At 39.3% G+C, this 25,547-nt stretch overlaps 1 protein-coding gene across 1 annotated transcript in view; it reads left to right on the top strand.

Moving 5' to 3' along the window:
• Nucleotides 1-25,547, top strand: part of CACHD1 (cache domain containing 1) — a 182,128-nt gene that overhangs the window by 78,529 nt on the left and 78,052 nt on the right. The window contains exon 3 of the mRNA XM_084636325.1: nucleotides 14,512-14,660. Within this exon, the coding sequence (XP_084492451.1) occupies nucleotides 14,512-14,660 (149 nt within the window). The remainder of the gene's footprint in view (nucleotides 1-14,511; nucleotides 14,661-25,547) is intronic.

Here is a 25,547-nt window from a genome sequence, read left to right as displayed (position 1 = left end):
ACTGCTTTCCTAAGAAAAGAAAATTGACTAGATTTCAAGTTGACTGTGCCCTTTAAATAGTCTTCACTTTAGGTGCATGTTTAGTGATCACTAAGACATTGACATTTGTATGTGCAGTGTTGTGTACTTGCTAGCTTGCAAATGTAATCTCATCTGATTTATGTGCAGGTATTTGATTAGCTTATAACATCTGTTTGCATCACTCAAATTTGTCTGTTTATTTAAAATAATAGATTTGAAAATTCAACATATGTTCGAGTTAAAAAAAATAAAATCTGGAGTTTAATATTAGGTAAGTGTAGGCCCCCACATTGATTATTTCTATTTTAATACACTGCAGTGCATGAAACAAAGGTTATGTTTGGGTAAATATAAAGGCTAAAGGATCAGATAGAATGAAAAAGACAAACCTAAAATTCTAATTTTACTTTCAGCTTGCTTATTCTCAGAACTCCATCTCATGCTAAATGTGATCAATTTTGATAGAAATGGCAAACACTGTTTTATGTAACTGATCTAGGGGCTAGAACAAAGAACTGGCTTTTGATTCCCACTTAAGCCACTAACTCACTTGTGACCTTATGCAAGTAACTTGACCTCCTTAGACTCCATCAAACCTATTTTAACATTCAGTAAAAACAATACTGCCTCAGAGCAGAGTTTTCTCAGGGGAAAAATGAATTGCCCTCAAAACATGCAAGTAATTTTTAATTTGGTGGCTGGACAGTTGTACTCTTTCAAGAGCATTTTACAGCTTTGCATCAGCATATGCATTTAAATTGGATGTGCAGATAAGTAAACAAACTCTCCAAGTAACTATCAGACATGAATTGCTTTCCAGGGCAAAAAGTCAAAATAGAGATGGGCTTGAATTAAACTCTGGATTCAAATATAGTACACTCAAACTTTGGGCAAATTGGGATTTGAAATTGGAGCTCAGCCCTTCTCTAGTTCAAAGGAAATACAGTAATTTGAATATGGTTACGGTCATTCTTGGAGTTAATATGTGGAAAATGGAATAATATAAGAAAAATTCTAGCAATTTTTGGTACTATTTTAAAAAAAATCTTCAGTTTTAAGAATGTTCTTCTTTTCTGGAGTTGAAATTAAGATGCATAATATATCAGAGCTCAGCTTTCATGCTTGTGTATGATCGTATGATTAGTGACCCAGGATGAAAAGCAGACTATCGGATAAAAGAAATCATACATTTTAAAAATCACCCCCACTGTAAGTAAGCCCACCTTAGTTTATGGAAACTGAAAGATTGGTAAAAAGGAAATTTTACTCTTCATCTTTGGTGCTTCTTGTGTACTATTTGAATTCATGCAGGTTGGTGAAACTAGATTGATTGGTGTGATAACATTGTTCATAGGAACTGCTGGGGAGATTCTAGTCAATTATCCTGTCTCTGACAGTTACCAATACTAGATAGACACTACAGAGGATGGCGGATAAACTCCGGCAGTGGATATTATGCAGTAGCATGTGCTCTGTGGGAAAAGTTTTTTTTCCTAGTACCAGTTGGGTTGTGTCCTGAATTGTAGATATGTTGTTTATATGAATATCTAATCTTTTTAATGTATCCTGCTAAGCAGTTTGCCTCAGTATTTTGTTGCAGTCAGTTCCATGCATTAAATGTGTTTGTAAACTGGCTGCCTTTCAATTCAGTTGGGGAGTCAGTTCCTTTGTGCTTGTAATATGGGAGAGGATGGGGAAGTATGATAGGAGGGCCTTCTCTGTTCCATTTTCTATTTCCCCTGTTCCATCATCTAAGTCACCTTGTATTTGTAGCCTCTTTTAACTAAATTATGTGAAAGACTTTCCATGTTTCTAAGAATTTTCCTTATCTTTCTCTGGACTTTTTCTATTGCTGGTTTGTTTGTTTTTTTAAGCTGAGGTGATCAGAACTGGACACCGTAATGAGGTTCAGGGTGTGCTATCAATTTGGTATAAAGGCCTTGTATTAGTTTCAGTATTATTCTCTATCTCATTCCTAACAGAGCATTCTCACATTGCTATTTTTTTAGACTATTCTTGTGACTCAACTCGATCAGAGGTTTTTAGGGAGCTGACGCTGTCCCCAATGACACCACTGTATCATTATATCAGTGGTGTGTGTGTACAAAAATATTTTTTTCTTGAGTGCTTACAGGTAATTGTGAATCTAGCTACGCATTTGAGAAGTTCAAATTATTTCTTCCCAAGTGCATTACCACTATATTTCTAAACTGTTTCATTGTGTTGCCTAATTGCCTAGGTTGGATTCACTTTTCAGTTAATATTTCAGCAAAGTATTTGTGTATAAATAATAAAATAAAATAAAAATTCAATTAACATTAGGTCTTAACAAACGTGTTTGTTCTAAGTAAATATATTTTTTTATTCTAAACTACCTGACAGTTTCCCTTTCTAAAATTTAATTACTCATTGCGATATGCAGCATTGTTCCCAAAGAAACCACGGCAACAGTGTTGAGGAAACAATATAATAATACCAAAAAAGATCTGCGGACATTTGTAATTTAGTTAATTCACTGGTGTTTTATGCACTAAGGTTTACTTTTGTTTTGTTAGGAATTTAGTGTACTTAGTATAGCTGCATCCATCTGTATTACATATTTAAATATCATTCAACTATCCAGAACATAAAAAAATTGGCACTACTTTCTCATAATTGTACAAAAAATGACTTTTTGTCATTAGGGACATTAAAAGGGTTCAGTGATTATACTGTACCCAAAAGAGATCTCTCGTGTCATAGTATCAAACCTATATACTAGCGAGGAGTAGTAATTGAGTTTATAGTAATGTTCATTGTCTGGAATTTTCAGAAATGTTGCCAGTCATGTTTTTTGGTAAATTCCTAATTTTTTCTTGAAGGAAGTTGAATGCATATTGGTAGTATAGTATTTTAAAAATACTGGATTAATGATGGATTCTAAAGTTTTCCTATTACTACTAGTCTTAAATTAACATACTGTACACTCATATTTAAACCAATTTAAAGGGCCAGGTTAATTATCACAATATAATATTTGGATTGAACCTGGAGCCACGCCATATTCTATTTGTATAAACATGCCCAGAATCACTGGTGGTGAAGATTAATGTTAAAATCTGGGGCCACTTGGATTTAAAAAGCTACTCTGTTACCACTAGGTTTAAAAACAATTATTGCCTTCATTTTAAACTCAAGGCTCATTGGTTTTCACTGCAGACAACAAACTAGTCCCGCTATGAAGGCTGTGAAGTAAATAAGATGGGGACAGGCAGAAAGGAGCTTGTGCTTGACTCAGGAGAGCGGGAGGGAGTGGGGGAAGAGAGAAAGAACCTTGTATATTCTTCCGGTTTAGATACAGTGGAACTTATTGTGATGGTTTCCCACCTGGAACTGAGGTACCACAGAGCCCTCTGACTCACCAGCCTGGGTTCCCACTCACACTGAGCTGCTGTGACAAGCTGTAGACTGCTCCTGGTCCTATACATTCACACTGGCAGGGACACACTCAGCTGCAGTTACATACAGGCTGGCCGAACACTGCATGAACCAACAATAGAGAGACTACAGCTAAGATATCACCAGCTTCTCCGCCTAGGACCCCAGAGTTTTACTGTCCTGCCCTGGCCAAAACCCCAACCAGTATGAATTTATTACCCAGTTTGCCCCTCCCTCAGTGTGGAGAGGACTATGAAAAAAGCCTGTGTTAAACCAAGCTGAGATTTTTCTCCAGACACTTCACTTAAAGGCACACTGGTTTAGATTAAAACATAAAACAAGTTTATTAACTGCAAAAGATGGATTATAAGTAGGGCCCTACCAAATTCATGGCCATGAAAAACGTGTCACAGACCGTGAAATCAGGTCTTCCCCCGTGAAATCTGGTCTTTTGTGTGCTTTTACCCGATAGTATGGGATTTTGAAAAGTGAGTAGTGATTTGGTGGCCTTAGTTTTTGGATGCCCAAATTGAGACAGCTTAAAAGGGACTGCTTTTTCAGAAAGTGCTGAGGCAAACTCTACGGATGGGCCATAAGATGTCTCAGGTTGAGCATCCAAAAATGGAAGCAACCAAAAATCATTAGTTACCTTGAAAATCTATGCCATACTGTATATGGTATTAGAAAAAATGTGGCTTATTGTGCAGTCCATTGTAAAGAAATTTGTTTCTGTTTGAGCATGCACAAATGTGTGTGCTTGTGTGCAACGTGTCCAAAATGGGGTAATTGTCATGGTAAGTTGAAGTTTTAGGCCTTAAATCATCCTGACTTTGGTAAAGAAGGGCTCACTGGCTTTAATTTAAAGTTGAAGAATAATATCTTTCACTACCATTTCTGGGTGGTCTGCACACCACATAAAAGTCACATGGGCTAAATTATACATGTCAGATGGCTTTTGAAAGTAAAAAGTGTGCTTGGGAAATTCAGAAACTGAATTAGGTCGTCTTTATTGAAGCCTTCACTACGCTTTTTTTTTTTTTTTATTTTTTAACTTGAGAAAAAAAACGACTCTAGCTTAAACCCCAGTCACAGATGCACGCATTAACTCTAAGTAGATATAAATAAATGTCTAAACATTGTAAGTAGTGTGATGAGTACTTAACTGTCACAGAAGAAAAATGGGACCCCAATAGAGTGTAATTACTGTGTTTAAAAGCTCAGTATTGAAGTGGATAGAAGAATAATTGAGCACTTCTGTTTTATTAATAACTTAGTCTTTCAGTCCTAATGAATCACGAGTAGTATAACTGGAATTTTATGAGTAGGAGCGATACATCCAACTGAGCATTTTGAACAAATGCAAATAAAAGGTAAGCAAATTAAGTCCCCTATCACTGGCTCCTTTTTTTTGGTCAGTCATTAACACTTTCTTACCAACTGATGGCCAAAGGCAATTATTTATAGTTTTCTGTCAACTGAGAACTTTTCTGGAAGGCCACTCAATTTTTATTTGAAAAACAAAACAAAAAACGCCATATAAACAATGATGTCTAGGAAACAGAGAGGGAAAAACTACAGCTGTTGGCCTTAGGCACCAGCGATTTAATACAATCAACTGTCTTTATGCCACACAAGGAGAGGTTTTAAGTTTAAAACTCTAAGACACTTGATTGCTCTCAAAATCTAGAGCTGTCTATTTCTTAAGAGTAACCTGTACAGTAGGATTCCATGTCATTTTGTGTGTCACTCTGAAACAGAATGTCTGAGTCCATGTGAAGCAATGGATAAAGCTACAAGCATAGTTGAGAGCACTTTTTGTTCAGAATATCATACGGTTCAATCATCACTGGGATTTACGGTCTGTTACTATCTAGTTATTAAGTTCTGACCCATTTTTACTACTAGTGCCATGTAACCTTTTCTACGCTGAAGTAAGTATTTGCACCATAGATCTGGGGTATGGTGTCAGTGGCTTCCCTATAAAGAGAGTTTGAATCTTAACTGAGTTACATGAATTAAGAATAGTTTTAATATGATAGCCATCAGATTGAGAGGACAGGAAGGTAAGATTAAGCATTTCTTCAGATACGTGGTTTAAGTCGCACATGACACAGGCAATATTCTGGGGAGAGTAGGAGAATTTGCAGATGAGAGTGGAGAGCATCTGTTCAAGATTGTCAGACATCAAGGTTCCTGATAGTTCAGAGAATGTAAGTTTAGAATCCAAAGTCAAAGTTACATAATGATACAGTTTTGATTGAACAAATTTTTTATCAATTTAAGATGTGTTGAATTGGAGGAAGTTATGACTGGCCCAAGAGTTTTTTTAATAGTTTAACACAAGTGAATTGAAGAAAGAGTAAAGGAGATCTAGTATTTGAACTTTGGACTCACCCTCCATTCCCCACCTTTCCCCATCCTCAACAAACCAACCTTCAAACCTACCTTCCTCTGTAACTATTGCTCAGTCTCCCTTTGTCCGTCGTCGTCGTCGTCGTCTTCTCCTCAAAATTCCTTGAGTGAAAAGTTTACAATAGCTGCCTCAAATTCATATACCCCAGCTTTGTCCTGGATCCCTTCCAGTCTGGCTTCTCTCTCCACTTCATCGATACTACTCACCAAGGGTTTAATGGTTTCAAGGTCCTCAAATCTGGCTAGGTGTACTCATTCTTCTCTATGACTCCCCTACTGCTTTTGACACTGTTGACCACACCGTTTCCCATGACAACTTAGTCTCCTTTGTCTTTTGTGACACTGTCCTCTCCTAGTTCACCTCCTCCCTCACTTTAGTTCCCATAGTACCTCCTTTACTGGATCCATCTAGTCTATGTATTTGTACGAACCCTCCTTATAGTAGTATCTGATCCCCTCCTATTTTCACCTAGAAATAATCTCTCTCCATCTTCCTTCCTTCCTTTGCAGCTTCTTGTGTGGAGTTCGACGGTGGTGATGGTTGGGGCTTTGTTTGTGAATTTTTTATTGAGGAAAAGCTCAGTCAAAGAGGAGGGGGTTTGGGTATTTTGTATTGAATGCAATGCGTGGTGTTACTTTTCTGTTAGTGAGTTCTATAGCCTCCTTTCTCGCAGTGTCTGTGAGTTTCCCACAAATTCCTAGGCCCTCTCTTCTGCTCCCTTTACATCTTAACTTTGAGTGATTTCTTTTGATCACAAAACTTCAGCTGCCATTTCTACCCTCCCTGACCATTCGCAAATGTGCCTCTTCACTCCTGATCTGTCTCCATCCATTCAGTCTCTGTTTCTTTGGACTCTCCTTCAGATCCCTTGCCATCAAATTAAACTTAATCTAGCTAACAAAGAACTCCTTGCTTTCCCTCTCAAGCCCTCTCCACTCCCTTCATTTCCTATTACTCTTGCACAGCCAGGGGAAAATTAGCTAGAGGAGGGGTCAAGCAGTGATTTGTAAACAAACTCTTGTTTGTCACTCTTTTATACTCCTGTGCCCCAAATACCTTGTCTCTGCTGCTCCTGTGGATAGTGATTGCCCAGCAGGAGTAGGAGAGTGATATGGGCTAGCTTACGCTCTGCTGTTGATTCTGCTGTCACAACTTGGTAAGATCAAGGAGTTTTATGGAGCTTGCAGTTCACTTAAGATTTTTAATGAAATTCTGAGCCTGCAAAAATTGAAGGAGTTCTTTGTGCTTTTTCCTCCATTGTATAAAGTTATTCTGTATGAGATGCTGTTAAATAAGCAGGAACATATGAAAAGATACACAAGTTCTGTTTGTGCAGGATTTTCTAGGACAGGGCTTCAGAGATAACTGACAAGGGCGTTCCTTGATGCATATTACAGAAGTAGCATTTAACAATTTTACATGCAACAACTTGTATCAATCGGCTTGTGAAAAGGGTCAGGAAGTGTCACTGTTGTATAAACAAGCCACCATGTCAGACTTATTTTAGCACTAAGCTCTACAGAAGGTGTTAGCATGGTTCCATAGGATACATAACAATTGAGAGATAGCAGACATTCCCTAGATCTTCTGTTTGCAATCCAACCTGTCATCAGAAAGGGCATGAGTAGCTTTCCTAAATCCAACAGAGAGTTAAGGAAAGATATCAGATGCAATTTGGCAAGGGAACATACAAAACAGCTTCTGAGGAGGATGTAATAAAATTGTTGTGGTTGAAGCAAATACCCTCATTTCTCTAGTTTGAATCCACATGGGAACTTTTTTTTTCACAACAGCTGATAATTGAAGTTGATGTATTTTCCTGCTAACATGCAAAATTTGTTCCTTCTTTCTGCCCCCAATGAAGAAATGACACTAAATAATAATGTCTTTAATGAGATTGGCTCTTTGAGCCATTTTGACTTTGTACCTCTTTTAAAAACCAGTTATGTTCATGCTTGGTTTTCCATATTGCATTCATAACTCATTCACTGTGTAAGAATGCAGAACATAAAACTTTGTTCTAAAAATCTCAGTAAAGGACATAAATCATGCATGACCCAGCCAAAGTAAATTATACACTGGGTGAAGCTCAGGGACCTTGGGAGAATTAGTTTTAGGGATGAGATGTCCAGTTTACAGGCCAAGTTGGCTTGTTGGGGAACGAAGGGAACAAAATAACACATGCACACAGCATAAAAATCCCAGAGAATCAGTCGCTGAAGCCTTCTTGGAGTTTCAGCTTATGGATTCCTTTGTAGCTGGGGTTCTTGTTCCACATTCAGACTGAAGTCTGGCAGTTCTGGCCCCTACATCTGGGAGTTCTTCATCCCTACTAGTCTTCCATTTACTCATTTTCCCTGCAGCTATTTGGGTTTTATAACCCTTTAGATACCCAGGAGGTTTGCTGCTAGCCTTCTGAAATATATACTGTAACTCCTTCTCTAAAGCCTCTCTGGGCTCCTTCCTTTGGTCAGCTGCCAGTTAATTCACATAGGGCTCCCCTTTCAAAATTCTTGGATGCTCCGTAACTTCATTACCTTTTCCTTTGACAGGTACATTTTATATTGTAGCTATCTAAGCTATGGGAAAGGACACCATGGTGTCTATACCCATGTTTTTCCCTTCCTCCACCCAGTGCTAGGACAAGAACCTTTTTATAGACAGCAATCCTATACAGCAGTCCCCTTCTTCCGGGGAAATACCTGATGCAAACATGTTACAAAATATGTTAATAGCCTTTAATAAATATCAAAGAGCTGCTTTGCCCTCACACTAATGATCCAACAAATAAAGTGTTCTTCATCACTTGAAGTATTTCAGTCAAGACTGGATATCTGTCTAAAAGATAGGTTTCAGAGTAACAGCTGTGTTAGTCTGTATTCACAAAAAGAAAAGGAGTACTTGTGGCACCTTAGAGACTAACCAATTTATTTGAGCATGAGCTTTCGTGAGCTACAGCTCACTTCATCGGATGCACACTGTGGAAAGTGTAGAAGATCTTTTTATACACACAAAGCATGAAAAAATACCTTCCCCCACCCCACTCTCCTGCTGGTAATAGCTTATCTAAAGTGACCACTCTCCTTATAATGTGTATGATAATCAAGGTGGGCCATTTCCAGCACAAATCCAGGGTTTAACAAGAACGTCTGGGGGGGGGAGACAAGGGGAAATAGGTTATCTTGCATAATGACTTAGCCACTCCCAGTCTCTATTCAAGCCTAAGTTAATTGTATCCAGTTTGCAAATGAATTCCAATTCAACAGTTTCTCGCTGGAGTCTGGATTTGAAGTTTTTTTGTTGTAATATCGCAACTTTCATGTCTGTAATCGCGTGACCAGAGAGATTGAAGTGTTCTCCGACTGGTTTATGAATGTTATAATTCTTGACATCTGATTTGTGTCCATTTATTCTTTTACGTAGAGACTGTCCAGTTTGACCAATGTACATGGCAGAGGGGCGTTGCTGGCACATGATGGCATATATCACACTGGTGGATGTGCAGGTGAACGAGCCTCTGATGGTGTGGCTGATGTTATTAGGCGCTATGAAGGTGTCCCCTGAATAGATATGTGGGCACAGTTGGCAACGGGCTTTGTTGCAAGGATAGGTTCCTGGGTTAGTGGTTCTGTTGTGTGGTATGTGGTTGCTGGTGAGTATTTGCTTCAGGTTGGGGGGCTGTCTGTAGGCAAGGACTGGCCTGTCTCCCTTTGCTTCTCTACAAAAGAAAAAGGACACTAAACTTTCTAAACTACTACATGCCACAAGGGGCCACAGCAATGGTTCCCTCGACCCACTCAGCAATATTTTTAACCTATCCAACTATACTCTAAGTCATTATGCAAGATAACCTATTTCCCCTTGTCTCCCCCTCCCCAGACGTTCTTGTTAAACCCTGGATTTGTGCTGGAAATGGCCCACCTTGATTATCATACACATTATAAGGAGAGTGGTCACTTTAGATAAGCTATTACCAGCAGGAGAGTGGGTTTGTGTGTGTGTGTGTGTGTGGGGCGGGGGGAGAGGGGGTGAGAAAACCTGGATTTGTGCTGGAAATGGCCCAACTTGATTATCATGCACATTGTAAGGAGAGTGATCACTTTAGATAAGCTGTTACCAGCAGGAGAGTGGGGTGCAGGGAGAGAAAACCTTTTGTAGTGGTAAACACCCATTTTTTCATGGTTTGTATGTATAAGAATATCATCTATATTTTCCACATACACATAAGTAGCATCGTAACACAAAATGGTGTTATTGTTTAACATGACTGGTAACTAAAAAAAAATATGGTCTGCATGTTGGCTGCCCAAAGAAATGGATGTAAAATGACTACACTGATTGGAGTAAGCACTGGGTCATCGTTATTCAGTATCACTTCCTTAAAGAAAAAGGGAAAATGTAGAAACATAAGTACTAGATAAAAGTTGAACAGCAAGAAGAAAAACAATTTTTTTTTAAGTTGAGTTGAAGAGGACTGTGACAAGCTGACAGGAGGAAGACTCTTCCATTTCACAGCAAAGTTCAAGGTTTCAAAATTTGTTTTCATAGTATCTTCAAAATATAAAGCTCGAAGGGACCTTGAGAGGTCATCAAGTCTAGTCTCCAGCACTGAGGCAGGACCCAGTAAACCTAGACCAGCCCTGACAGGTGTTTGTCAAAACCGTTTGTAAAAACCTCCAGTGATGGCAATTCCACAAGCTCCTTTGGAAGCCTATTCCAGAGCTTAACTACCCTTGTAATTAGAACTTTTTCTTAATATGTAACCTAAATCTCCCTTGCAACAGATTAAGCCCCATTACTACTTGTCCAGCCTTCAGTGGAAATGGAGAACACCATCCTCTATCACAGCCCTTACCTTGAAGACTGTTCTCAGGTCCCCGCTCAGTCATCTTTTCGGAAGACTAAACATTCCCAGTTTTTTGTAACCTTTCTTCATACGTCAGGTTTTCTAAACCTTTTATTGTGTTTGTTGCCATTCTCTGGATTCTCTCAAATTTATCCACATCTTTCCTAAAGTGTGATGCCCAGAACTGGACAAAGTACTCCAGCTGAAGCCTCACCAGTGGCGTGTAGAGCAGGACAATTATATCCTGTGTCTTACACTCCTGTTAATACACCCCCGAAGAAGAGTTAGCCTTTTACGCAGCTGCATCAAATTGTTGACTCGTTCAGTTGTGATCCACTATAACCCTCAGATCATTTCAGCAGTACTACCATCTAGCCTGTTGTTCCCCATTATGCAGTTGTGCATTTGATTTTTTTCTTCCTAAATGAAGTACTTTTTACTTTTCTTTATTGAATTTTGACCAATTCTCTTGATTTGTCAAATGATGACATTTGAAATGCATTACACATAGGTAGCATCATAACACAAAACAGTAATCTGATCCTAACCTCCAAAGTGCTTGCAACCCATCCCATTTTAGTGTCGTCCACAAATTTTATAAGCATACTCTCTACTCCATTATCCAAGTCATTAATGAAAGTAGTGAATAGTACCAGAACCAGGACTGACCCCTGCAGAATCCTGCTAGATACGTTCTCCCAGTTTGACAGAGAACCACTAATAACTACTCTGAGTACAGTTTTTCAACTACTTATGCACTCACCTTATGGTAATTTCATCTAGAATTCATTTCCTTAGTTTGCTTATGAGTGTCATGTGGGACTGTGTCAAAAGCCTTACTAAAATCCAGATATATCGTATCTACTTGTTCCCCTCCATCCACTAGGCCAATAACCTCATAATCCCTACCTTTTTTGACAATTGGTTTGCAATTGATACACTTTTTTTGTGTGGAAATCAAATGGGCACAGGTGATGACAAATGCTGTTCATTCTTTAGTTCTTTACAGCAGGTTTGGTCTTGACACAGTTCTTTCAATTTGTTCTGTTTTTTGAAGATGGAAGATTGTAAGCCTGAACAGTAGTGACGGGTCTGGGCTGATGTACTGTGATCTTCTTCCTTCAACCACTTGGGCTCTAGGCCCCTGTGAATTTTCTGTTTCACACCACACAACCACGCCTCACTGTGTCAGAAGATCGTTTGCAAATTGCAGCTTTCTGTGCCTCATCCACAAAGTGTGGGTGACAATACTTGTCAACTACAGGAGGTGTTGGGTAGCTTAGAAAAATGAGTGTGAATCATTTTGAGATCATCTGATGGGAAGGTGTTATAAAGTTACATCAGCTTCTCAGTGGAATCCCTATGTTTGGTGGTACAGACAATTCTGCAAAAAGATTTGTCAGACCTGTAGACTTTGGTGAATGTACAGAGGGATAGTTGCTCATAGGGACATGGGTTTTATTACCAGCTGAACTGCTAACGTAAAAATGCAAATTATATGACAAAAACTCACTACGTACAGTATTCAGTTAACAAAAAAAACTAATAAATTTTAATTAAGTGTTTCATGTACTTTTTTTCTACACGTGGTTTGTGTAAATTTTTTTGTTACAGTTAGTTGCATCGTCCATTTTATCAGCAGACTCAAACCTCTCTCTGCATCCCATAATTTTTAATATTGAATGAAAGCTTGACCACGGCCATTCAGTTGCCCATACTGAGAGAAAAATGTCTGAAGATGGTATTGAAACATTTTAGAAATTTTGGCTTGTATATTTTTTGGGAGGGCTGGGTATTCCAGTGTTATATTTAATATACTGATAAATACAGATAATCAAAAAGAAAGTTGGCCTGAAAATGGAAAAAGAGAGAACCTACTCAGCTACTTATTATCTGACCATTGAAAGAGATGTAAGAGGGAGGCAATTAGTAGTCCTCTGGTGTGGTAGTAATAAATCATTCTACAAAACCAAATAGATATAATTCTACAAGTCATTTCATTTGAACAGTAGTCTGTTAAAAACTATGTTCCTTGGAGATCTATACGGTAATTGAGCTGTAGTATTTGATGGAACAATGGAAGCAAATCCATTGCTGTTATCAGTGTGGCCCTTATCAGTCATATAAGAAAGTAAATCATGATGAAATGTTCTGTTAGTAATAGTTAGGAAAGACATTTGTCAGTCCTGGAGACCTGAACTGACCAATTGCATTTCTCAGTGTACAATTTACTAGTGGTTGTCTGGTCATGTCTTTACCTGAGGTGTTGGAGTTGGAAGGGAGCAAAATGATATATCTATAGTAATTAAAGAACTTTCTCCAGCTCTGAAGATACAGTTAATTAAAATGTGAAGTGAAATATTTTTGAATATTCACTACTGGCAGTAAACTGTTAAAAGATTGTTCCCTTGCATTCAGAATGCAAGCTGAAGAGGATATACTGTCATGGATATTACCAAGTGTGCCAAACAAAATCATGCTCTTGGGGCCCGATCCATTTCCACTGACTTCAGTGGGTTTGGGATCTTCTTCTTAGCATATGTGCAATGTACCTCAGGTGGCATGTGACCAGGATTCATCACCAAATTTGGTCTGCTGGTTAGATCATGAGTGTCCTTGGCCCGGGCCAGGTACTGACAGGGAGTGCAACATGAATGCTGATCCAGGCCCCCCTGGGCTGACAGGCTAAAAGCAAATAGCCCAGGGAAGTTCCTGTGTGATGTTTACTGCATTTAGGGATATAAAAATTCTTAAATTAGAGAGATGTAAAGAGAATAGCCAAAATTACCAAATAGAGAGTGCCTAAAGTCAAGCTCCTAAATTCAGCAAGAGTCTCTATTTTTTTAAGGCACTAAGCACCCACATCTGCCATTGAAATCAGTACAGCTTGGGCTGCTCAGGCTGTTTATTTAGGACCCTAAATATGGATTTAGAGGCCCAGCCTTAAGTACTTACTTTGAAGAATATTGGTCTGTTTTGTTGAATCTCCATATTTTCTGTTGGCCTTCTCAGAAAAAATTGTTTGAAATACTTGTGTTAGATGGTAAATGCAACAGCAGTATCCTTAAGCACTGCACAAAGGATCTGATCCAACTCCGACTGACAGCAGTGGAAAAGCTTTCACTGACTTGAAAGAGAGTTAGATCAGGTCCTGTGCTAGAAGATGTGAGGAGTAAAATATGAGAATGAAGTTTGGGTAACTTTCAAAGGCTGAGAGCTATGTACCAGTTTTCACTTAAAACGATTAAATGAAGGTACTCTCTGACTCATTACTTTTAAGAGAGACAAGATGGATGAGGGAATATCTTTTACTGGACCAACTTCTATTGGTGAGAAAGACACGCTTTTGAGCTTACACAGAGCTCTCCTTCTGGTCTGGGTCCAATAAAGAAGTTGGTCCAATAAAAGATATTACCCGATCCACCTTGTCTCTCTAATATCCTGCGACCACCACAGCTACAACAGATCATTATTTTCAATGCATTTTAAATTATATTTTCACAGTGAAAAATTAGTGATTTTTCATAATGTCTGGTTCAACTAAAGCAAAATTAGCATGGCTGAAAATGGGTATATGTTGCAAGACAGTAAATATATTTTAGCATTTTGTATGGATTGCTTAGTTTGGCCATTTTATGACTCACATGATGACTATTTCAACCTGCGCAGTGAAAATTAAGTGATATGTTTCATAAAGCATGGAATTTTTAGCTTTAATGTATGCAGTTTGTTTTTCTTTTAACACAGATTCGTTAGCATGGCAGAAGATAGTACAAAGAGTCTTTCGTTTAATTTTAAATATTTTTGTTTTCAGCTTGCAAAAAAAATTCGGGAGAAGTTTAACCGTTACTTGGATGTAGTGAATCGCAATAAGCAAGTAGTGGAAGCTTCATATACTGCTCACCTGACATCACCCCTGACTGCAATCCAAGACTGCTGTACTATTCCACCGTCGATGATGGAGTAAGTATTTAGTGCTAAGATTACTTTATACTTTCAATTAAATTGTGAAGAGGAAAGACTGATAGTACAGGATTAAAGTGCTTGCAATAAAGACTGTGTTGTCTGCCACTCTTGTGGCCACTGGAAAATGACAAAACTGTAGTCCTGATCCTGCTCTTACCAGTTTCGTTAGGCCAGATTGTGTCACTCTTAATTACATTGAGTAGTCTCTTACTCTGTGAGTAGACCCATCTATTTCAAAGGGTTTCATTGTGGAGTACAATACTCTTCAGTGTAGCTACACTGAAGTAAGTGGTGATAATATTGCAGCTCTGGTTTTCTGTGAAATCATTTTCTCTGTGATGAAATCATTGGCTGATTTATTTTGGAGTCCCAGCTTCTCTTATTTTAGTGGTGTAAATGATGAAGAAAGTCATTTTTGGCTTGTTATAAAGTGCACTAGAGAAAGCTCAACCCAGAGATCTTTGATTTTGAAACCCAGACTGGATTAAACAGCCTTTCCAGAAGAGAAAGATGGGTGATTTTAAATAAAATAAATGGGAGACACTGCTAATAAAACATAGAAGAAGAAGGTGAGAGAGAGTGTTCTATTAAAGATATTCTCTCTGATTCTGATTAGTGAGCAGAATAATACTGAATAAGTTACGTGGTTCCCAGTTGGTTGTCTGCTCTTGTTTGACAGGGCCATCCAACTAATTCTATGGAGAAGGCCAAACTGAATATGTAATTATGATCTGGGGGCCAGGATTATTATGCACAACTATGTAACTACCCTAAATCCACAGCAGATATCCCACAGGTGTCCATGAAAGATTATACAAAGAAAAGGAGTAAAACATGGCCTTTTATGGAACAAAACTTTGTTTTCACTAGTGTTGCTATTTATTAACTGCCTTATTGTCACATTCAACATCATTCAAAAGTAATATCTTTACTTTTGTGAACATTGATTTCTGCCCTTTATTTCTCTTCCTTTTTCTGCCTGTCCTCTTCCTTTCTTTCTTCATTTCTCTCCCTGCAGCAACTCCCAGTTCCATTTTGTGGGCATTAGTCCGCTTTCTCACCTAATCTGCTAAAGTGATCAGCAAAGGAATAGTTAAAGGTGACATTTAAGGTGGCATTATTGGGTCTTAGAGTTAACACCCCAGTGTGATGAACAGGGAGGTGAGAAAGTTCACAGCTGTCAGAGACATTTGTTTCAGACTGTTAATTTGAAGAGTCAGGAAGACCCTACCTCCATTATGTACTGTGCTATCGACCTATAAGCCCATAAGAGGAGAGGAGTCTCGCAGGCCGCAGGGACGTGCTGGCCATCACTTCCTGCATCTTCCACTGGCCACTGGAACAGCAAACCATGGCCGCTGGGAGCTGTGGGGGACCATGCCTGCGGACGGTCAACGTCAGCAAAATGTCTCGCGGCCCGCAATCAGATTACCGCAGGTTGTCCACCACTGGTCTAAGCACATCATCCCACACTATGAATGCTCAAGCACTGAAGTTATAATTTAGTTATAATTTATTTTTAGGACATGAAGCCATAAGGATATGACACAAAGGATATGACACCATTTAATATTTCACTCTTTGTCTCTTCCTGGTGGTAAAGGTGGGAGCATAATCCAAGCATCTTGATTAGTGTAAGAGAACTCTAAAATAAATCAAATTATTGGATCAAATTATACCAGACACCCACAGAAAGCATAGCCATTTCAGTTCTGTATGTAATCAGAAGCCAAATTGTTAACATTTATTTTCATAGTCGATTTTCCATATATTTCTCCTCCAATTTCAGTACTGTGGAATTTTGCCAGCGTCTTATGGAAAATTGGAATGAAGTATTGGTAGCAGGCTAGTATGAAAAAACTAATTAATGGAATGGTTTTTTTGTGTTTGTGCATGAAAGAGGAGGGTTTTATTTTGACAAAGATGATTAAAGTGTGACAAGAAAAGGAGTACTTGTGGCACCTTAGAGACTAACCAATTTATTTGAGCATAAGCTTTCGTGAGCTACAGCGCACTTCATCGGATGCATGAACAGCATCCGATGAGGTGAGCTGTAGTTCACGAAAGCTTATGCTCAAATAAATTGGTTAGTCTCTAAGGTGCCACAAGTACTCCTTTTCTTTTTGCGAATACAGACTAACATGGCTGTTACTCTGAAAGTGTGACAGTTTATTGTTGGTATATAGCTTGGCAATCTGAGCATTGGTTTAGAAGTAAAATGTATACATTGCTATATTGCTTAAGATGAATGAAAACACGAGTATAGCAATCAGATAGTAAAAATAAACCAATAAAAAAGAAATAGAACCAATAAAATTGGAAATTCAACATAAAATAAGCTTGACATTTTAGTCTCTACTTTAATTAAAGTAGTGAGAGATGACAGTGAAAAGAATGTGTAGTTTATTGCCATTATGTAGCACTGGAAATAAAGCTCGTATCGTGCAGAGTCCAAATGAACAATATTTATAACAGTGTATGAGGAAGTTTGATATGAAGAGTTGGTTTTATACAGGCTTGTTAAACCATACCTCTATAATGTTTAAGATTTCTAGAATTGCACTGATGCAGGATTTATTGGAAAACTACTACAAATTGCTTACCAAGACCCTGACTAGTAGTATTTTTGTATTTTTAATTTGTATTTTATTGTACTTGCAATGGAAGTTTGAAAATATATTTGTCATCTGACCCTGCCACCCACTGTGTTCCGAGTGCAGCTGAGGGCTATTTACATTTAGCAGCAGCAGCAACCATGCTAATACACAGCTTGTGTTAATGTACCGGAATTGTGGAATGAGTGGATGACAGAATTCAAATGATACTTTGTTGGGTAACTGCTGCTGTCAGAATGGGAACACATAACACTATTTCTTGGACTTGGAGCCCCCAATCTGTACTATTCTATTCTGTATAGGTTATTATATCGCACTCATCACTGTAGTATCTGAGTGCTTTCCAGTAGTGCACTAAGCAATGTGACTGACATCCTGTCGTGTGTGTGTTCACTCATCTGCTCCCCAGAGGGGAGTGTGTGCAGAGGAATGTTTTTTGTTTCGGAATTCTCTTTCTCTCTCACTCACACACACACACTTACATGTGTTATATTCCACTTCAAGTCCTCTCACCAAGGCAGAGCAATAAGTGGCTGTTGAGCAGTTTTGGCACCAACTTCTCCATATTCTCTAATTCAGCAAAGCATTTTAGCATATGCTTAATTCCATCCCTATTTAGCAAACTATTTAAGCAGGTGCTGATATTAGTGGGATTTAATCACATAAAGTTAAATACACAGTTAAGTGCTTTCCTAAATAGAGATGGACTCCTGAATCAGAATCACAGAACATTGTACCTTTCTTTGCCAGTCTTTGTGTTTCTCTGCTTCAGGTGCAGCTGAGCAAGGTTTAAATACAGAAGAAAATAGCAATATGTAACTGGGGGAGAGGGGATGAAAGCATTATGCAAGTGCATCACATGCAGACCAATTTTTCTACAGTGGAGTGATTCATAAAGTACTTCAAGCCCCACAGATGTTTGCAGTGGGACTTCCATGGGTGTCTTCCCAAGGCTCAGATAGATAAGGACTGCATTCTCTGAGTGAGGTCTCTGCCTCCACAGTCTGGTAGCTCCGGACACGAGGTTTTGCATGTCCTGAGTCTGGGCCCTTTGTTAACTCCAAAGCCTAGTGTACCTCTTGCACCTGAACTCTTGGAGAGATTGTCTGTTTCTTAAAGACAAAGTAATATCCTGCCTAGACTACAGACAGGTACAAATCTACTTTATCTTCTCCCAAAGAAGGGCAGTGTGGAAGAAAGAGCCAGCTATGCCTATGAGAGGACTGCTCTCTCAAAGGAACTTAAAAGTCAACCCCAAGAAGAATTCCATGTAGTACACTATAATAATGACAGGTTTCAGAGTAGCAGCCGTGTTAGTCTGTATAATAATGAGGACATGATTTACCTCATTAAGCAAGTTAGCAAGCCCCTTTGGATAACCTCTAAAGAACCAAAAATCCCTTGGGTTGGGGTGAGGGGGTCCACTTCTGTCTTAGGGATTTTCCAACATCCTAAAATATTCCTTCTGTATGGATCAGTAGTTATAACTCTGTATTTGGGGGCGGGGGGGGGAACTGGTAGTCAAATTATCACTCCCTGCACAAATGAACTCACAAGGTCTGTTTTCTACTGCTGATTAGGAGTCAAGATTGAGGTCCTTTTTGAAGGAGCATTCCACTGAGAAAGCATGTGCTTGGCCAGCCTTCCCCACCTTCCATTACATATGGCTGGGCTTCTTGCAGAGCAGAAAGGGGCTAATGTCAGACAGGTGGTTTGCAAGCTGTCTCAGCTTAGTACAGAAGCAGATGGTGCAAAAACATGGTATTGGCCAAGGCAGTCCAATGGTAACGAAGGATATCAGCGGTCAGGAAATCAGAATTACAGATTTGAGCTTGTAAAAGACTGGGAACACTGCCGTGCCAGCACACTGAGCCCTTGGAAGAGAGAGTACATATCACTACTCCAACCAACCAGAAGAATGTTGATGAGAGGCAGATAAAGCTGTGCCCAGCCCTTCTCAGCTAGAAGGAAAGCGAGCCTGCTGTGCGGTTGAGAAGGAGAAGAGAAGGCGGAGAGGGGAAAATAGTACGGCTCTTTTAATCTCATAACACCTCCTGGGAAAAATTAAGCTTGGGTTTCCACATTAAAGGAGCCTGAAGAAGCCATGAAAAACAGATGTCATGCAGGCTCCAGACATACTTTATGATTGAATTGGGGGTGGGTTTTTTGTTGTTGTTTTTTTTTAACAAAAACACAGTTTAATTGAATTACATTGCTCCTTGACTTAATAAAACCCCATTGCATAAGACTGTGCAGCCCATTTTATAAACACTCCTCTCCCAAGGAAACACAAATTAACTAGTTTGGAAACTGTTACGGATGCAAGTTGCCCATTTATCTGTGTGCTGATTTGGCAATCATGCTTTAATATCACTGCAGCTACTAGTAAATCCCTTCTTGTAGGACCTAGGAAAAAAACTTACATGTGAGTTTCTCCCAGAGCAGTGCATCAGAGTGAGGTCACCCTGTTAGTACTGTATACAAAAGGGGCTCTAACAGACCATCAACAAAACAGTGGAAATAAGTTAAACATAAAGTGCTGTCAAATGCACAAAGTAAATGTGCTGTAAAAATAGAGAGGATTTTTTTTTTTTACCCTGACTTAAGCTCTGACTGCAGTTCTTTGCATACAGATTCACCACGACAGCCACACAGAGCCCCGCCGAAGTCGGTAGGGCTCCATACCGGCACAGAGATGCACTCACATGCAATGACCTTGGGCATTGGGGCCCGGGTGCTGTTTATTACACAGAGTACAAAATTCTCAAGCAGAATTTTTTTCAATTGACACCCTTTAAATATTGGTTAAAATTTGATTAACTTTGATCCAGGTGTGACCTGCTGTCCTAGGTTTTAGAGCTGTGTGTTTCATAGTCATTTCAGCATACGTTAAATTTGAATTCCTGAACCCTGAAATAATTTTGGTTGCCTTCCGCTGTATTTCTGTATTGAAAGAGGCAATTAGAACTGAGTGCATATTGTACATGAAGTCTCAGGATGGACTTGTCTATACGCACAGTTAGTACTCCAAGCTGGCGGGTAAGTTGACCTCATACTAACCTGCCATGCACTTCCATTACATTTGTCTGTGGGCTTCTTGTCCATGCGAATCCTGTTCCCATGCACTTAAAGTACCAGAGTGCCGTTGTATCTACTCCTGTTTCAAAGTGGGATAGATCAAAGCATGCTATAGAACTTATGGTGTGCAGTAGCAGGGTCTGCATGGTCAGCTCATGCAAGGTCAATTCCTTTGGACCAAATCTTCTGGCTTAAGCAAAGGGCCAAGATGCAGCAGAAGCAGCCCACGTTATGGCACATGGGAGAGGTAATACAGGGTTGTCTCTGCATCCGCTTTACGCCATGAAGCGCAGTTTCACAATAGCCTGAGAATGAGGGTTTGTGGCTAGTTAACCGACAGTTACATGGATCCAGTAGCCCAGCACTGCAGGGGCTGCCCAGAAGGCCATGGATGCTACTTCAGCCTGAGCTTGCACAGGTGCCCTGTACTCTGTCTTTGCTTAGGGAGGAGAGTTTTGATTAGCACAAACCATTTAGGGTGATGGTCTATACAGCATTTTGGAGTGATTGGGAACAAGCCACCCAGCTCAGGTCTAAAATAGCTGTGTAGACAGCACTTTGAAGTTGCGAATCAGGCTGGAGTTCAGGACCTGATGCCTCCTCCCTGGGCTTTAGCTTCCATTGATTTAAAGGACTAAAGATGTATTACCTAGCTATATTTCAGGTCCCCTGGGAGATGTACGGCTTCTTGCATGATTGGGTCCAAAGACAATAGCCATGTTTTGCACTAGCTTCTTCTGAGTGGTCTTCAAAGGTAGCTTCTTTATAGGCCCCATTTCAACAAAGTATTTACGCCTGTGAGTAGTCCCACTGACACTTAGGATATGTCTACACTGCAAAAAAACCAGAAACGTGGCAATCAGTCTCAGAGCTTTGATCAGCTGATTCAGGCCCACGCTATGGCAGAGGTTCTCAAACTGGGGGTCGTGACCCCTCGGGGGGTTGCGAGGTTATTACATAGAGATCACAAGCTGTCAGCCTGCACCCCAAACTGTGCTTTGCCTCCAGCATTTATAATAAAGTATTTTTAATTTATATGGGGGGAGGGGGTCACACTCGGAGGCTTGTGTGAAAGGGGTCACCAATACAAAAGTTTGAGAACCACTGCGCTGTGGTGCTATAAAGATCACTGTAGACGTACGAGCCCAGCCTCTGAAACCCAGAGTTGGGCTATGGGTCTCGGAACCTGAGCCCAAATGTCTGTACTGCTATTTTCAGCCCTGTTGTGCGAGCCCGAGCCAGTTGACCTGGGCTCGGAGACTCGCAGCTGCAGGTCTTTTTTTGCAGTGTAGAACTAAGTACCTTGGGGCCATAGAGCACATTGCGGTAGTGCAGTCTGGGGATCACAAAGCCATGGATAACTGCAGCAAGAGTTATCTCAGAAAGAAGAGATCACAACCTCTTACCCAAGTGTATGTGTGGGGGTAACATGACGGAGCTAGTTCTGCTGCTGCCTGTTCCAGGCTTGTCCTGAAGACAGGACTCCATTTTCAGGGGCCTGTCGGTTTCTTAATCTTCATAAGAACTACCCTTCACTCAAGAAAAGAAGAGGCAGAGAACTGACTTCCTTCGAGATAGAGACAAAATGTTCTCTAACCCAGTCTGGGTTTCCCTTCTCCCTCCCCTATGCTTTAAAAACCCCTCTCCATGCAATGCTGTATCGATGGCATTCTGCAAGTGGCCACAGCAGGTCATGTCTGAGAGCAACGAGGAACTTATTTACGTGTGTGTGTGTGTGGCATATGCATGCATGCGAACACATGTGCAGACCCCTCCCTCTGCCCGGGAGAAATACATTTCAATACTATTTTTTATATGAAATTATTTTAGGAGTCTCCAAAAATATTTATTTAAAGTACTCTGTAATGGTATTTTTTTCATGTTAAGAGTACGCAACTTTTCCCTACGTTTAGCTGGTATTGTTTACTCATCTTTGGGGCTGCTTGAAGTCTGTTTTCTGTGCTTTAGTCCCCACTGCTGATAAGAGTTTATGGAATGCTTTTATCTGTCTCAATTTGTGAAAAGATACACTGATAAGTATTACTCCATTACATATTACTTGACAACTTTGCAGTACATCCATTAGTGTAGCTGTTTAAATAAGTAAACCTACAAACCTATTTTTGAAGATCATTTACTTTATGAATGTGATAGTATCCTTCAGAAGTGGTCTGGGCTTTTCTCCTTTTTAAACAGGTGGTTAAATATTTGCTAATGCTGTTCAATTTTATCACAGCTCTTGCTTTGTTTATCCTTCCTCTCATGAGCAGTTAAGTGGAAGATAAGGGGAATCCCATCAGTTCCTTTAAAATGTATTGCTCTGGTTAGTATTTAAAGTGCTGCACTTCCAAAAGAGAACTGGGTTGGACCTTACTAAAGGAAATTTAAACTCTGTTTGCTAGAGCTGCCCAGACCACAATTATGCCAATTATTACAATGGCTGTGGGTGTTCAGGGAATCTGGAAGGCTTCTGTTGTGTGAGATTTGGCGTTATATGTATAAAAACAGACTTTCAAAGTAACGGGCATTGAGGAACTGGCTGTCTTGGAATGTAACTTTTCCTTTGTGAGAGAAAGTGTGTCTGTGCTTCAGGCTAGAGGGGGTTTTGCTACAGCAGCTTGTGTCACTAGATGCACTTTGTTTTGCAGTATTTCTCCCAAACACATGACTCAGATAATTTACCTTCTTGATATGAAGCATGCTCCTCCTCTTCAGGCACTGCTGGAAGTCAATGATACTACTTATATGCTTAAAGTTAGGCAGAGGCTTACGTACCTTGCTGAATTGGGGCCTCCATCAGTAGATTTACCTGTGAGGCCATTTTCACTTAACTTTAAAAAAACAAAAATCAAACAAAAAACTGTTTCTTTCTGAAACTATTTAAATATTTGACTTCTACAGTATGTAAATATATATATAAATAAAATATATGAGTAGAAAGGTATGTCTTGCTATCAATAAAACATGCTAGTTTGAGAATTTTAAAGAAAATGCTGAATTTTGAGCGAATGTATTATATAGCTGCATTTACCCACCAAAACCACCTTTACAGGAATCTAAACAAAGGGTGAGAGAAAAGAAATCGACCTTAATATAATAGGCAAACCCCAACAGATGTGTCACTTTTATAAATGTTCCCTTATTTTTTCTAAACTGAAATTGCACAGAAGTTGATTTACATTGAACTGAGGCCGAATGAAATCCAATTGGAGCTCACTTCAACACTGTTTTGATGTAAGATTCAAAGCTCCTGCAAATTTTATTTTATCTTCTGCATTTGCTGATCTCCTGCTTGTAAATCCTGTTGAAGGAGAATAAAAATGACTGCAGCCTGATGGGAATTAAATGTCTGAAGTTCAAAGCAGTTTGCACATCAGAGCAAATGCCAATCAAATGAACATCTTGCAAGCTAGGCAGGAGTGAATTTCTCCATGGGGAAGAGATCAAAGTGGGAGTCACAGTTCTGTTTTCTCCCTCGGGATGCAGTTTCGATCAGTTGTTCATTAAAGTGAATCCAGAAGGAAGGGGTTTTATATATATGAAAAGGGGAGTGGGGAATTGCAGTGAATGTTACTTCTCTTAAAACTGAATTTCAGCCAACAGTTTGATCTTATTTAAGTACATACAGACACTAATTACCACCAACTATATAGTTTTTCTGGGGGAGATTTTTATAAACAATGATTTTAATATTGTCACCTGTACCATTTTGGGCCTGATTTCAGAAGGGGTCTTGTCCGTCATCTGTGTTGCCCAATTAGTCTACAAGCTAGTATTTTAGCAAAAATGTAGGATATTGCTAAAAATTAGGCCTTATTTATATCCAGCAGTGGCAGCAATCAACAGTTGCCTGCAAGTTTCACTTTTGTAGAGTTTATATATCCTTCCAAAATAAGTGATTTTGCAGGTTGTATGTACATTTTCATACAGGGAAGTTACAAGATCTGTAAGTAAATAAGTACAGAAGCTAGAATTAACGTCAAGTTTCAAGCCATCAAAAGCCAGGAAATTCTTTAAAAATTGATTTAATGCAGCGATACATTGCTAAATAATTTAGCAATACATCCTAACTGATGTGGCTTTAAGTTAAGTCAGAAAGAAACAAATGGTAAATTCTTGTGTCCATGCATAAATACAGATTATAAACGCGATCTTACAAATGCAGAAATGTTTGCTTGTTTGTTTTTTTTTCACATTTGTTTTCTGACACAGGACTAAAAAAAAAACCCCCAAAACCCCAACAAGTTTATGGCTGTGTGACTGCCGATATTTCATTTGGAACATGGATTGCCTCCTGCCACAAAGGTGGCTGAACCTGATTTAGCTTAAACTTTTCAAAACAAATCCCTTTTGGAAAATGTGCAGAAACAGTTTGAGTGAACAGAAACTGAAAAAAAAAAAATGTAAATACTGTTCCCAGTCTAAGCCTTACTGGAGCATTCACTACTAGTAAATGTGATAATAATTCTGTCTCAGGGCTGCTGTTAATCTTTTATTCTGCATATTTTATTAGCTAGTTTCCATATTATAAATTTATCTGTTTTGTGTATGTTCTCTGCTGTTTTAACTGCTTGAATGTACTAACAAGGAATAGCATGTGCAGAAGGAATAGAGGTGTAGTTGTCAGAATGTGAGGAGGGAACAGGACAGGGTTGACTCCTGGGTTCCTTTCTAGCTCTGCTGCTGAGATCTTTGGGGATATTACAATCTTTCTGGGCCTAATTGTTACTCACTGGGAAAATGAATCTAATAATACTCCTACTTCTTTGGTATGCTGTTTGGTTTGGTTGGCCAGTTTTTGCATGAAAGCATTTTGACACGCTAGGGTGAAGGTGCTACGTAAATATAAAGTGTTACTGTTGAAACACCCACCTCTCATGGCATAGGACACTTTTTGGATGAAGCTTCTCTATCAAAGGGCAGTAAGAAAGGGAGCAAGTGTTGGTCTGTGGATGAGATGAAAATCATTTGAATAAGGAAGGTAGAGGAGAGGGATCAGTGAGAGTAATACCTTCTGTTACTAGTCCCTTCCCCAGACGGTGTGTCAAAATTGGACAAGTTGTTCCTGTTCTTTAAATCTTTTTCATATCCTACCTGTCCTGTCCTGACTGACAGATCCAGGATTCAGTCTGGCAGCTTTTAAGTGCACTAAGAAGAAGAGTACTGCTGTGCCTTGACATTTTAAATCAAG

This window comes from Lepidochelys olivacea (assembly GCF_965140295.1).
Source record: "Lepidochelys olivacea isolate rLepOli2 genome assembly, chromosome: 8".
Classification (NCBI taxonomy): Eukaryota; Metazoa; Chordata; order Testudines; family Cheloniidae; genus Lepidochelys; species Lepidochelys olivacea.
This window is presented reverse-complemented; position numbering and strand designations above follow the sequence as displayed.